General features: G+C 38.4%; 1 protein-coding gene across 1 annotated transcript in view; it reads left to right on the top strand.

Moving 5' to 3' along the window:
* The first annotated feature begins 390 nt into the window (after nt 1–390).
* LOC150103643 (uncharacterized) overlaps nt 391–16,088 on the top strand; it is a 250,713-nt gene continuing 235,015 nt past the window's right edge. The window contains exon 1 of the mRNA XM_090398357.1: nt 391–460. Coding sequence (XP_090254483.1) covers nt 458–460 — 3 coding nt within the window. The 5' untranslated portion in view covers nt 391–457. The remainder of the gene's footprint in view (nt 461–16,088) is intronic.

The following is a 16,088-nucleotide window of genomic DNA, read 5'->3' as shown; positions in this document are numbered from 1 at the left end:
CGCCTGTGTGCGTCGCACACATTGCCGGTGCACCCCTGTAAATAACAGAAATGAAATACGTTTCTTTTAAGATTTAAAAAAATCTACTTAGTCTTAAAACATTTTAAATTTGTTTTCATTATTTCTCTACCCCCTCAACAAAACTTACGGCCCCCAAGGGGACCGCGGCCCACAGTTTGGAAAGCGCAGCTCTAGATGCAAACCTTGCTTCCACATGGCTACATACGCCATGATTATTAATTATTAACTGATCATAATTAACATTCATTAATATATTAAGAGGGCGCTCGATCCAGTAACGTCATCCGCCTCATGTACAGGTGTATATCACGTGTCAACTAAGATGAAACCGAAAGTAAAGCATTACGTTATCGCTTTGAATGCGCTAGCAGGGTTGTTGTTGTGAGTGGCTTCAGGCGCTAAAGAATTTTAATTTCGCTGCTTCGTAAATTGCGGAATGGTAAGAAGTTTTACATTGTTTTTGAATTTTTCCAACAATTCGCTAGACATTTGTATATTGGGAATAACTGAGAAACATAAACGCGAAGGATTTATTTCCAATCTCTGAGCAAATCTTCAAAAAGGCCCGATAATGGTTTCATTATTTCTGACGTACAACTGCCGTTATTATTATTATTCGCCGATGCATACATATCATATATATATTATTACATATATTTTTTAAAAATATATGTAATAATATATAATATATGTAAAAATATATGTAATAATATATGTAATATATGTTTTATATATATATATATATATATATATATATATATATATATATATATATATATATATATATATATATACACACACACACACACACACGTAATGTACATGTGTATGACAATTAGCCTTGTATTGCTGGTGAAGCTCTTTGCAAAGGTGATAAAAACAGCTCAAAGAAATGCCAGTATACTAAGAACACTGACAAGTGTAGATAAGGATGTGGTCATTACGCTGGACAAGGCTTTGATTTGACCACATCAGGACTGCGGATCGATTTGGTCACCTGCGTTCCTAGGTAGTAAGCAATCTCTGGAAACGTTCAGAGGCGAATAACAAAAGCAGTATCTGGATTGTAGAATACTGACCACTGGCGGCTTGTACGTAAGCACTGCAGCACCCCAAGGAAAAAAAAAAAAACGAAAAAATGAAGTTTTGTTTGTGTTTATAAATTATAACAATGCTTACAACATTGTTGTAATACAACAGTGTTGTGTTACAACAATGCAATACAACATGTTAAAGGTTACAGCTTATGTTTCGCATTGATTGAATAGTTAATAATTGGAATTATTCGATCAACGCTTTAGATTACGAAACAAATGCACTGCGATCTAACGCAGTGTCGGAATTATCACGTCAGTTACGGCTAGACTCGCCGATATTGATTTGCATTTGTCGCTGCACGTAACAAATGAATCCGATACTGCTCGTTGAGCAATGTCGCTACAGATAAATTGTATGCTTGCGCGCGTGCAAGTTACGTGCAAACGAATATCGGTGAGTCTCGAAATGTGTAAAGTTACATATTCTCAAATATGTAAATTTACTTATTAATAAATTGGTGACTGATTAATTATTTTTCTTATTTTGTATATGCAGCACCCCCACCGGCCGCCCCGATACTGACTATGAAGACAGATTGAGACAATGTAAATTACACTCTAGTCAATAAGATTGGCGATATGATTGAGACATATAGATTGTTAAGGGGTGCTTATCAAATAGATACCCAGGATATTTTTCAAAGGATTGAAGGAGGGAAGGGGATTGACACAAGAGGTCATTCTTGGAAGTTGTATTGAGGTGTGGTGCATAAGAGAGCGTGGCATGACTTTTTTATTTTCCTTCCTTGCATGGAGAGTGGTTAGTGAGTACAATTTATTGCAGATGAGGTGGTGAGTATGCAAACATTGAACTTGTTTAAGATGAGGTATGACAAACATCTCTGGTAGTATGAATGTTGTCTTACTATTGCCACCCTTGATGAGTCTTGATTCCAGGAGGTGTTTGTATATAATAATAAATCTGTGCAGTTAGCCTAGTGGCTATGCACTTCACAACCATATGCCTGGGGAAGGTGTGTCCTAGGTTCGATTCCTGTCGACAACATGAGGAACTTAAGGATCTCCCTCAGCCATAGCCAAGTTAGCCGGTCTTGGGCATCACAGCCCCCCCCCCCCCCCCCCACGAGTTTAGCTGGGGGTTTTCATCCCTCAAGCTGATTCATCCCTGATTAATCTGTAAACCCTGTGAACATGGTTTACAGATTGCCCTTAGGGGATGCAGCAGAGGAGTGGCAAACCAGCTGCATTAATATGCCAATAACCCCTCATTAGGAGGGGACTCTACCTGTCCTAGACCAATGAGAAGGATAGGATAGGAATAATAAAGACATGTCGATCTAGGAGTTAGTTGTATTTTGACTACTTGGTATTGATTAACTTTTAAAAAAATCGTTACTAAATTATAAATTGGAAGCTCAGCAAATCTGTTTAAAAAGAAATAATCACCATATCAATGTATTAATTGTGTTTAATGAATTACTTTCTATTGAAACTTTTGGATGTACTTTGGTATGTTGGGATAATGACTCAAGGCACACAAAATCCAGGAAAACTTCATTTAACGTGATTAATTAATCCTTCGATTAATGCGCTCTAAGCGAAATTGCGTTAAGTGAATACAATAAACAATAGGAATAATTATAATTCATACATCAGTTAGCGTAAATTTGGGCTACTTTTTTACAAAAAAAATTAAGAAAGATGTTTGAATCATGCTCAAATTTTTCATCTTATCATACAATTTGCGATAGCTGGCAATTACTTTATCAAGATTTCTCTGGACTTCTAATATGAAGCTTCGTTTCATATTAGAGCCTTAAACAAAATTTCCTTAGCATGCTCAATGTGATTGAAAAATAGCTCAAGTTCTTTTGCAGTTAGCTTCTTAGTCATAACATTCTCTTCTTGTTCGCACTCCTTACTCTGTTCTTCTAGTAGAAGGAGATCATTATTATTATTATTCAAGCCTCCATGGAGTCAAAAGACTCATCGCGGGAAGTCCTTCCTAGGAAACAGTCTATCATACCACTCCTTAAACTCATTGATCGTTCTCACTCTCACCATTCTATCAGGCAATGCATTCCATGGTTCAACCACCCTCCATGCAAAGAAACCACTCCTCACCCTTTTTCTCACAGCTTCCTTTCGTAACTTCCAGGGATGGCCCCTTGTCATCACACCTTCCTGCTGTTCAACCAAGCGAAAGAACTCCCCAGTGTCAAAACTGTAACCACTTCTCAACATTTTAAAAGTCTCAGTCATATCACCTCTACTTCTTCTATTCACCAAACTCAGCATTCCATATTCCCTCAGCCGATCCTCATAACTAACATTGTACAGTCCTGAAACCATTTTTGTTATCCTCCTCTGTGCTCTTTCCATAGTTAATTTATCCCCTTCAAATCCTAGGAACCAAATCTGAGATCAGTATTCTAACTGTGGGTATCCACTGACAATATCATTGATATAGGTCCCAGTACTGAGCCTGTGGGACCCCACTTGCAACCTTCTGCCTCCTTGAAACTGCACCACCATACACAACTCTCTGATACTTATCAGACAGCCAATCCTGAATCCAGTTGACCAACCTGACATCCAAAGCCATGTGCTGCAATTTAAATATCAGCTTATCATGTGGCACCCTGTCAGATGCCTTTGCTAAATCCAAGATAATGGCAGTATATGCCTTTCCCTCATCAACTACTCTTGTAACTTTATTATAAAAGGCAATCATATTACTAAAACAAGAGCACCTTAACAAATTCATGTTGACTTTCACAGATAACATTATCCTCATCTGCCCAGTGCTGCATATGGGTCCCTCACTAATTTCTCCAAGATCTTAACTACTACTGATAACACGCAAACTGGCCTATAATTCGACATTTCCAGTCTGCTGCCACCCTTATGCAATGGCAGTATCTTACCTTCCTTCCATTCCCTGGGCACATTTCCCGCAGCCAGACTTTCATTGAAAAGACAGGTCAAAGGAGCTGTCGGTTCTTTAACACATTCTCTCAAAACTCATGATGAAATACCATCCAGACCCACAGTTTTACTGACATCCAGAGTACTCAGTATTTGAAACACACTCCTCCTGCACTTCTAAACCACGATCCTGTCCTATCCCTCTAGTATTAAAACTGACCCCCTCAGGATGAAATACTCCAATAAAGTGCTCATTGAACAATTCCACTATGTCCTCTGCATTAGTCACTCTATTCCCATTTCTATCCCACAGTGTCATTCTTCCACAATCATTTCTCCTTCTACTGATCACATAGCTAAAAAATTCCCTAGGATTTTCTTTGGATCTTAGAGCCAATATCCTTTCATATTCCAGTTTCTCCTTCCTTACCATACTAGTTATTCTCCTGGCCTGTGTCTTATATTCTTCATGCATCTGCTCGTCACCTGTCTCCTTATATCTCTTCCATAGCCTCTTTTTCACATGCAGTTCCTGTTTAATATTGTTTGTCATCCACTTTACACCAAATTGTGTCCTCTTCGTCACTTGTGGAATGCCTGTTGTTGGTAACAAATATTCATAGTCCTTAATTCCTTTTTATCATATCCATGTAACATACTTACGAATTTCACTTTCCCACTCTTCAGTCATGCTTCTTCCAACAAGGCTTTCATATCCTGTCCAGATTGGAATAGAGCTCTCATAGTACCCATATATAAAAAGAGAAATAAAACTGAATGTGAGAATTACAGAAGTATTTCCCTACTGAGTGTTCCTGGTAAGATTTATTCAAGTATACTTCAGAAATGGTTGAGAAAGACTGTGGAAGGAAAGCTTGGTGAAGAACAAGCTGGATTCACGCAAAATAGAGGATCACATTTTCACGTTACAACAAGTAGTTGAGAAATTGTGGGAATATAACAAAGATCTTTATTTCAGTTTTGTAGATCTGGAAAAGGCATATGACAGGGTGCCAAGAGACAAGCTATTCAAAGTGCTACAGTTGTATAGTGTCAATGGAGCATTATATCAAGCAATACTTAGCCTTTATTTATTATTATTATTATTACTCGTGACACCTCCAAGGAGTGTGAAGACTCATCACGGGAGGACACCTACAGTACAACTCTCCATCTCCACCACCACACCGAACCTCTACTACCAATCATCCATATTAACGCCATCTACCGCCCACCACAACAACTAGTATTTCTTTTTGCCTGGAAATTGTCTGTGTTCTGAAGGTCCGATTTGTTTGTATGCAGGATGAAAAACCTGAGTTTCCAGGAGAAAAAACCCTGCTACCTCTATATGAGATCGGCTAACTCACCTTCGATTAAAAAACTCGATATAAAGATTCCTCCCGTCACGACGAGAATCGAACTTAGGCCTTTTCAAATCAAAGGGTGCAATATACCGTTGTTCTTCCAATTGTGCTACGGAGGCAAACTAAATTTGAGTTGTAAGTCAGCAGTTAAAATTGAAGGTAGTATAGGAAGATGGTTTTATGTTAAATCTGGTGTCAGACAAGGATGTTATTCATTATCTATATGGATCACATTATGAAGGAAAGTGGTATTAAATCTGATATCAGCATTGGAGGTCTTAATCTCAGCTCTTTGCTTTATGCAAATGATGTTATACTTCAATATAAATCCCAGAAGTCTGCAACATTCCCTGACTAAACTGCATAACTGTTGTAATATATATGGTATGAAGGTCAGCAATAACAAGACAAATACAATGAAAATAGGCAGAAACATTGAAAATATCAACTGCATTGTGAATGGAGAACCTATAGAACAAGTAAAACATTTCAGCTACTTAAGTACAATTTTATAATTATTATTATTATTTAGGCCTCCAAGGAGTCAAAAGACTCATCCAGGGAAGTCCTTACTAGGAAACACAATTCTATCAAGACTCATCGTGGGAGGTCCCTCCTAGGAAACAAAATATCTACCATACCGCTCCTTAAACTCATTGACCATTCTCACTCTCCCCACTCTATCAGGCAAATGCATTCCACGGTTCAACCACCCTCCATGCAAAGAAACCACTCCTCACCCTCTTGCTCACATTTTCCTTTTGTAACTTCCATGGATGGCCCCTTGTCATCACTCCTTCCAGCTGTTAAACCAAGCAAAAGAACTCCCCAGTGTCAACCCTGTAACCACCTCTCAACAGTTTAAAAGTCTCAATCATATCACCTCTCATTCTTCTATCCACCAAACTCTGCAGTCCACATTCTTTCAGCTGATCCTCATAACTAACATTGTACAGTCCTGAAACTGTCTTTGTCATCTACCTTTGTACCCTTTCCACAGTTAATTTATCCCTTCAAATCCTGGGGACCAAGCCTGAGAATAATAGTCTAAGTGTGGTCTGATCAGGGTCTTATAGAATAAAATAATAATACTTTTATTTCTGTAGGTCAGCATCGCTCATGCAGCAATCGTGTGTGTGTGTCACCTTAACCATCTTTGCAATATGAATTTCAGGTTTCTATTAATCATCATCAATCCCAGATCTCTTGTCTCCCAGACTTCCTCTAGTATAGCTTCTCCAATAGGGTATGCAGCGTCCAATTGATGTGTCCCAAACCTCAAGACCTTACATTTTGCTGCATTAAATTGACACCCTCATTCATTTGCCCATATGACTAACTTATTCAAATCCTCTTGCAGGACTACCACATCTGCACTATTACTAATAACCCTACCCATCTTCACATCATCCGTAAACAACTGAATTCCTGCAATTCACTGACAATGTCATTGATATAAAGGTTAAACAATATAGGTCCCAGTACTGAGCCCTGTGGAAACCCACTTGTAACCCTCTGCCTCCTTGAAACTCCCACCATACACAACTCTCTGATACCTATCGAACAGCCAATCTTGAATCCAGTTGACCAACCTGACATCCAAACCCATGTGCTGTAACTTAAATATCAGCCTTTCATGTGGCACTCTGTCAAATACCTTCACCAAAACCAAGAAAATGGTAGTATATGCCTTTCCCTCATCTACTGCTCTTTATTATAAAAGGTTAGCATATTACTAAAACAAGAGCACCTCTTCACAAATTCATGTTGACTCTCACAGATAACATTACCCTCATATGCCCAATGTCGTATACGGTCCCTAACTAATTTCTCCAAGATCTTACTAACTACAGATGACACACAAACTGGCCTATAATTAGACACTTCCAGTCTGCTACCACCCTTATGCAATGGCACTATCTTACTTTCCTTCCATTTCCTGGGCACATTTCCCATAGCCAGACTTTCATTGAAAAGCCAGGTCAAAGGAGTTGTCAGTTCTTTAGCACATTCTCTCAAAACTCGTGATGAAATACCATCCAGTCCCACAGCTTTACTGACATCCATAGTACTCAGTATTTGGAACACACTCTCCTCCTGCCTAAATCTCAAACGTTCCCTATCCCTCTAGTATTAAAATTTACTCCTCCAGGTTAACAAATACTCCAATAAAGTGTTCACTGAACAAATCCACTATGTCTTCTGCATCAGTCACTCTGTTCCCATTTCTATCCTACAATGTCATTCTTCCACAATCATTTCTCCTCCTACTGGCCACATAGCTAAACAAATTCCCTACAATTTTCTTTGGATCTTAGGGCCAATCTCTTCTCATATTCCAGTTTTGCCTTCCTTACCATACTAGTCACTCTCCTGGAATGTGTCTTATATTCTTCAAGCATCTGCTCTTCACCTGTCTCTTTATATCTCTTCAATAGCCTCTTTTTCACATGCAAGTCCTGTTTAATATTGTTTGTCATCCACTTTGCACCAAATTGTGACCTCTTCGTCACTTGTGGAATGCCTGTTGTTGGTAACAAATATTCCTTAACCATTTCCTAACAACTAATTGTAAAAATATTTATGAAGCTATAAGAAGTCTAAATATTTTTACATAAAGTTTACCAAGGTCAAGCCCAGTAAGAATTGTGACTTGTAAATAGATGTATGTTATATGTAAATAATCCCAATGGGAACTTGTATATTGCTCTATGCCAAATAAGGGAATATTCTAGAAGGTGTAGTGTAGTATTAAGGCAATACCTTGCCATTAGCAAACAGTATAATTTTAGAGCTTTGTAAAGACGTCAAACTTTGTGCGTGTTCTACATGGGAAGCTCAAGGTCAGTGCTAGGTGGACCGACAAAAGCTTCAAATGAATGTCCGCTGCCAGAACGAATGGGATTTAGGGAGTGCAGGAGAAAAACAAAGGAAGGGTCAGTCAGAGAAAAGGATCAAGGGATTTCGCCGAAATGTTTGGGGTTCACATATCTCCGCACAAGGATTCGGAAGTGACCGAATAAAAGGCGTAAGCGAAAAGATCACATAATCGGTTCAGAAATTTTCATCAGTGATCCAGAGGTCGTGATCGGGAAGTTGCCAACGGTTGTCTGGCCGATGTAAGCCATCGAGGACACGACGTCCGGAGAAATCATGCCAGTGATCTGAAAGAAAGATGACGATAGTTGATGATGAATTGACGAGTCTTCGCCGGGAGCTGTTGTCAGAGGGAAGAAATTGCTCCGTTAATCCAACGCGCATACACAAGCCGATAATCTTCGCCCAAAGTGTGGCAGGACAGAGTATCCTAGAAACATCAGTAGACCTATTGCCGGCGTAAAGAGGGATTGAAAAACCTGACACAGAACGGAAGTCCAGTTCGAAGCCAAGTACACAGAGGGTAGCAGCTATAAAGTGAGTTGACCCGTTTGTTAAATTTCCTTGAGCTTTTAAGAGAACACTTATTAATGGACTGTAAGTAGAGGCTGATCTAAATAGGCATATCTAACAGTTAAAGATTATAAAATAATTAAGTATCAGGAATTTGTAGTTTGAATTAAATCATAGTATAACTGTTTGCTGAATTGGTGAAATTTGCCTATAGAATATTCCCAGCATAGAAAGGAAAGAGCAATTGTGTGTAAAAGATATTGTTTATGTGTTCGATGAGTAAGCGTTAACATTTAAGTAATAAGTACCATTGCTCAGTATAACTGATTTATGTGATATTAAGAAAATTAGTTAAATATGTGATATGATTTGTGTGAGAAAATGCAGGAACTTAACTAGTCTATTTATGCAGATTTGAATTGTGATGTTTCTTTTTATTATTGAAAATGCAGTGTAAAATTTGTCTTATGTGAATTAAAATTTTGTTGTTTAAATATTAATAGTGTTGCCTGATATTTTAGTTCTTTGATGCACTGTTCTAAAAAAAAAAACCAACTGAGCTTGTGAGCGGGGGAAGATAGATAATTAATACGAGAATTAGATAAAGGGATAGCCACGACTGTATATAAGAGTAAGGAATGATATCTACCGAAAGTAGTAATATTTAATGCCATAAAAGGATTTTTTCCTGAGGTGCAGTCACTAATTCAAATAAATATCTAGAGATCCTTGGTATAATAAAAATAGGAATACTGGAGGTAAAAATAAGGAACAGGAGGATATAAGTTTAAAGTTAATAGAGTTGTATAAGGAAAAGCGACAAGTTAAAGATTTGGGAATAATGATAAGATATATAATATAGAAGAGAGATATAAAGAAATAAGATAAAGTAAAATATATAGAAAAACCCTAAGAAATTACAATCAATAAGGAACGACTGGATAAAAACACACACTCAAATTTACAATGGCACAGCGTCGACAGGATAAAATCCACTACAGTAATTAAATTAGATACAAGTGGATTGGAACAGTTTCAAAAATTAAAATCAGGCAATTAAACAAGAAAGTGTATAACTAAAATTGTAGAGAGAGTGTATTTATACAGTGTAAAAGAAAATCATTTTAACCATGAATGTGAATAATACTGATTCAGGAGTTACTAGTACTGAAAGAATGGGGGATAGAGAATTCTTCAGAACAGTGAATCCTCACCTTTTAATCCCTCAATTCTCTGGTGAAGACAACGACAATGTCTTATCTTTCTTTAGGTTCATAGAAGAACTAAGGAACGTTGGAAGCTGGTCGGATTTTCAACTTCTAGTCATATTAAGAAACAAACTGATTGGCAAGGCAAAGAACTTTTTGTACTCCTCTCCCATACTGAGAGACACTTTTGAGTACAATCAGTTCAAAAATACCTTGATATCTCAGCTTTTTAAGACTAGAAGCGTGGGTCCGAACCTGTGGAGGCTGCAAAAGTGCAAGCAGGAAAATAAAGAGTCTATCACAATAGGCTGCTCACCTTAGCAAATAGCTTGAGTGTGCCAGATGAAGAAAAGAGCCATTTAGATTGGGCGGTCTTTAACCAGTTCAGACTAGGAATGAGAGAGGAATATAAAGAAACAGCATATAAGAGGAAGATAAGTAATTTAGAAGACTGCTATCAGGCATTAAAGGAAAGGGAAGAAAGATTAGGTGATCTACATCCATCATCTAGAGCCAGTCAAATATTTAACATTACAGAGGTGTCTGAACACAAGAATGAGACTAAAAAAGAGAAGAATGATAATCATAAAGAAAAGGGAATGAATAAACAGAAGGTAGAAAGAGGGGGATATAGGATCGAAGAAATAAACAGTGTAGACTACAACAGACTGACAGCCTCTGATCCTGTTAACAGGGAAGAACTACAAGCTTTCATTAAAAATGAGGTAGAAAAGCTACAGCAACCCTTGATGGAGAAGCTTAATTCAATTCTCAATCAATTAGGAGAGCTCAAGGCAAAACCCTCATTGGGGGAATTTAGACTCTGAGCAAACACGCAGTGAAAAAGAAAATAGGAGAGAACCACCCCAGTGTTACAGGTGCAACAAATTTGGGCACATTGCCAGAAACTGTTTTTATAACAGAGGGAACTATGATGATAGAAATAGAAGATTTGAGGCCAATATGGTAATGACTCACCATCATCCCACACAGAGAACTAAGAGATGGCCAAGAAAAACTAATAGTCAGCAGGAAAATTCCATGATGGTAGTAAGGGGGAAAATAAGAGGGGTAAAATGCAGAGTTTTGCTGGACACTGGTTCACAAGTTTCAGTGATGACTGGATCTCTATTCAGGAAGTTGCAATCCCGATTATCTGAAGGCATCGCTAAACTTAAACCACCCGTCATGTTAAAAGGAATAACAGACCCCACTGTCTATGCATCAAAGACACTAAAAGTAAACATGTGGATGCCAGACTTTAAAATGAATGTTTCTCCAGAGTTATTGATTCTCCCGGAATCCTCTCATACCACTGCAAAGGTAGTACTTGGGATTGATTTCCTAGAGAAACACAAGTTCACATGTGATTTCTCAAAAGGGGAGATCTTTATATCGGGATCCAATCAGGGTGTCTGGATGAGAGGTAGTCAAAGGCGTTGCACTAGCAAAATTAATGATCAGGTCAACACAGAAAACAACCATTCCCAGCAAGAAAAGGGGGGGAGGGAGCTGAAAAGGCTATTATGTTATTCAATATTACTGCTGTTCTGCTCAGCTCATCACTATCATACGTAGGCAACATGCACACTATCTTTCCTCTTTGCATTTTCCTTTGTACCACCTGAAGCAAGAATCTTATATCTCTCACCGCCCAATTTACGTTGCCTCTCAAGTCATTCATTCCTACCATCGCAGTCATCTCATCCACTCTTTCACCCCTCTTAATTGATATATCTACACTTTCTATCGTTCCTCCAGGCAAACACTCCTCACGCATCCTATCTTGCACACCACTAATCATTGAGTCCCCATATGGTACACCTCTTACTACCCTGTTCCTCGATTGCTCACCTCTAACACTTCTTCCCTGTGTTCCCCTACTTAACTGCCTTCCTAACTTCACTCTATCTCTGATTTCCAGTGCTCCCTCGCATTCTTCTCATTCCCTCTTTCCTACTGTTTCCTCTTCTATCATTCCCATAACTCTCTCTCTCTCTCTCTCTCATTCCCTCTCTTCCACTGTTCCTATTCTCTCCTCTTCTATAATTCCCATAACTCTCTCATTCCCTCTCTTCTACTGTTCTAATTCTCTCCTCTTCTATCATTCCCATAACTCTCTCATTCCCTCTTTTCTACTGTTTTTATTCTCTCCTCTTCTACAGGGTGTTCGGGATAAATTTGACATATTTATAATTAATTATATTTTTCCGTAAGTTACATGTATTAACACACACTTCTCTTCATTTAAAAGTTTGGACCCTTCTTCATTCATATGCAAGATGTCAGAAAGGATGGATAGCTGGAACCCACCTGAATCATGGAAGAGAATAACTTGTATCATGATGATTCGTGCCCGCCATCAAAATAAGGATATTACGACTGCTGCCCAATGCTCCCTGAATACAGTAAAAACAATCAGGCATGAACTAGAGACTTGCAATGGTGACTACGAGGATGTAGCAAGAAGAAAGATCCCTAGCAGACGATCTGATTGCGTTCGTACAGCAGAATTCCTCGCAAATCTGCAGGAACAGGTGTTGAAGAACCCTGGCATTGGAATTCGGGCTTTGTTCTTGGAGTTGCTAACTGTAGTCAAGCCCTGGATAACAAGGGTAGCCAATGGTAGGCCGTATGTATGGCAGCAGGATTCGGCCCCTTGCCACACCTCTGGGAAAAGTCAAAAATGGTTGTCTGAAAATTTCTACGACTTCACCAGTCCAAATGTTTGGCCTCCAAACTCCCCAGACCTTAACCCCATGGATTATTTTGTATGGGGCGCAGTTGAAAAAGACACCAATCGCACTTCCAGTAATACAAAAGCCCAGTTAATGGATAAAATTAAAACAGTTTTTGCGGCCCTTCCCAGGGAGACTGTAGCATCAGCTTGTTCGAGGTTCCGAAGCAGAATTGAAGCTGTGATCGATGCTAATGGTGGTTATTTTGAGTAAATCTTGTTGATAGTATTGTAATTAACTCTGCCTGTAATGTTTTTTTGTCAATTCATTAAATTTAATAGATACAAAGAAGATTTTCTTTTTCCTTACGAAACTGTCAAATTTATCCCGAACACCCTGTACTGTTCTTATTCTCTCCTCTTCTATCATTCCCATAACTCTCTCTCACTCCTACTCTGATTCACCTTGCATTAATCCCTTCCATTCGCCTTTCACACTTCTCATCTCATTCCCTAGACATTCCACCTGCTCTTTCAGCTCATCTCTCTCTCTCTCTCTCTCTTTTGTGTCTGCAAGTCAGCCACTCTTGTTTGCCATTCATCCTCTCAATTGAGACCATCTCCAATAACTTCACAACAATCATTCAACCGTTCCACATTCCCCACTCTCATTTTTTCATTCACATTTCTCTCGCTGTTCTTGCCCTCTATCATACCACTCATCTCTCTGCGTGGAGACTCTCCCACCTCTGACTCAACGAGGCCAGTTATAGTCGTCTCTAACTCACCAAGTTCCTCCCATTGCCTGCATTTTGCGCATATATGTATTTCCCTTTCTCTCTCCTGCTACATATACAACTTCTGGGACGCATACATTCCACAAGTCTGCATGCCACAAAATCCCTTATTATATTACGCAAAACGGACTCCTTAAATGGGGGAGGACTTGGTGATATGCCTGCCGTTTGCAATTTTAGCTGCTTCTGTCTCCATTATTCAAAATAGTGTTGAGGAACTATTACAACTAAATGCTAAATAAGTATAAGTGAGTATAACTATAGGTATAAGTTAACTAAGTATAAAACATATTTAAGTATACTAAATATCTAAATAATGATAACTTATGTCATCTTCTTCTCTTTCACTGCTATGCATCCGATTCTGATCCCAGCTTCTCAAAAATACACAATATAGAGACAACAACCACTTGTATTACAGAAAAACAACATAGCACAAATTTCGACAGAAGTCACACTATTCACTGATTAAAAAAGCACTTTTTTCAGCACAGCTCAAATCCCCTGCCACATTCTTCAGCGACTCTAGTGCCCTCCCCCATGATCACAATATCAATCAGTATCAATATTCTTGCATAAATGTTCTGAATAGGAATTAAGCAAGTTTCTCACATCTTCATTATCCAATTCATTAAATTCAAGTTCTGTTCCAGTTGTGATAATTTCTTCAATAATGTTAGATCTTGGATTTTGCACAGGATAAACTAACATAGGCTTGAGTTTAAAGTTGCCTTCTGTATTGCCTCCTAATAAAAGCATAAGACGATCTTTAGATACTTTGTATCCTGGTTGAGATGCTTCAGTTTTAGCTAGGAATGTTTTTGTTGACATATGCTTCCAAAAAAAAACCAATTTCATCAACGTTGAATATTTAACGATCATTATAATCACCCTCCTGAATTATCCTTTGCAATTCTTCAGGAAACTTGGCTGCAGAATCTTCATCAGCACTAGCAGATTCCTCAGTTACTCTTATGCTATTCAGTCCAGTTCGATTTTAAAAACGGTCAAACCATCCTAAACTCTCAGTAAAGCTTTCTCTTGAAATTTGGTCTCTTTCAATGAGGTAAAAGTATTGAGAGCTCTTGCCTGAATATTCCCTGTACTGAGAGGTATTCTTTTTTGATTACAATCCTCAATTCAGTGTGATAGAAGGTGTTCCATCTTGATCATTAAATGGCTTCTATTTCAGGTGATCTGCATTCTTAAAGAAGCAGTAGCAAATTTTCCTTGTTCTTTGTATTCTTTGCTCTTTAATATACTGTAAACTTGCTGTATCCCAGATCTCGCACAATCATTGTATTACTAGCGCCACTTTCATGTCTCTTAATGACTTCCAGCTTTTCTGCTTGCTGCAGATTGGCAACAAAAAATTTAGCGTAAATTTTTTGTTGCCAATTAAGCATTATTAAAATTTCGCATAACGTAAACATTTGCGTTAACTGATTAATCACTCGCTGAAAGCAAGAAATAGTATCATTCAACTCATTCGTGCTAACTTATTATCACTCATATTGAATTTACGCTAAGCAAGATTTTCCTGTACCTCTGTCTATCTGCAGTTCTTTCTTTTTATTATTATTATTATTAACATCTGACCTCCATGGTGTCAGAGACTCATTGTGGATACATGATGACATCATGTCATAAGTCAGACATCATCAAAATTCATCCACACCTTTTATGGCATATTTCTTGAAAACTCGTGTAAACATCCAGTTCTTATTCTCAAAGATATAAAATACACAGATTTAAAATGATAATAGATTTTATGTACAAGGGGGAAGTGAGCATTTCGCAGAACATTCTACTTAGTGCCGAATGTTCAGATCTGTATAGATGTTGTACATTAGGATACTTCCAATTGTTGTGTCGGAAAAAAAATGATGAGTCGCCTTTTTTTTCCCACCCAACATTAAGTTATCTCATAAGGAGTGGATAAGGACATGCTTATGCCTTGGATGGGAAATGTACCGACTAATATCCCAAGAACATGCAAATATTCAAGTGTGTAAGCTCTGAACAGTGTTAAAATAACCCATGAGTTATTTAATAGAGAATAGTTGTAAATGAATTAGAATATAAAATCATGTATAAATTGCCAAGTAAATATGTATAAGCTAGAGCATGTTTTAAGCCATGTAAAAACAGTCCATGGCCACGGCATCCAATCGGCAGTCGCCGTATGCGTGACGACACCGCCGAGTGAGGGAGCTGTTTTGAAGTATAAAGGTTTCGACGGGGATTCGAATCGCTCTCTTGTCTCCGGGTTTCGTCAGCACCTAGTTCCTGTCGGAGAGCTGTGTAGAGCTTGCCGCCACGTGTAGCAAGAATCCCCCCTTGCTATGTATGCTACGTGGGCCAAGGCTGCAACTACAATGTATTCAGATCCATAAGAAGAAAGAGCCACTGATGAGATCAACGTCAGTGTTCAAATCTGTGTATGAGTGTTTTCGGCTCATATGGAAACAAAGGAATAACAAGGCTGCCATCAGTGAAGACACTGTAAGCAGACCAGAATATCCAGTTCAAGGCAAGAACAGTAAGCGTAAGATTTTCTTATGTTAAATGTTCGATTAAAGTAACCGTGGGGTAAGGAAGCAGAAGTTAAGGAAACATGCTATTTCCGTGTGGTGCTATAA

Source organism: Typopeltis vanoorti, chromosome 9 (assembly GCF_054136105.1).
Source record: "Typopeltis vanoorti isolate ZY-2024b chromosome 9, IOZ_Tvanoo_1.0, whole genome shotgun sequence".
In the NCBI taxonomy this organism is placed as follows: Eukaryota; Metazoa; Arthropoda; class Arachnida; order Uropygi; family Thelyphonidae; genus Typopeltis; species Typopeltis vanoorti.
Note: the sequence above shows the minus strand (reverse complement) of the source record. Positions and strands in the feature narration are given on the sequence as shown.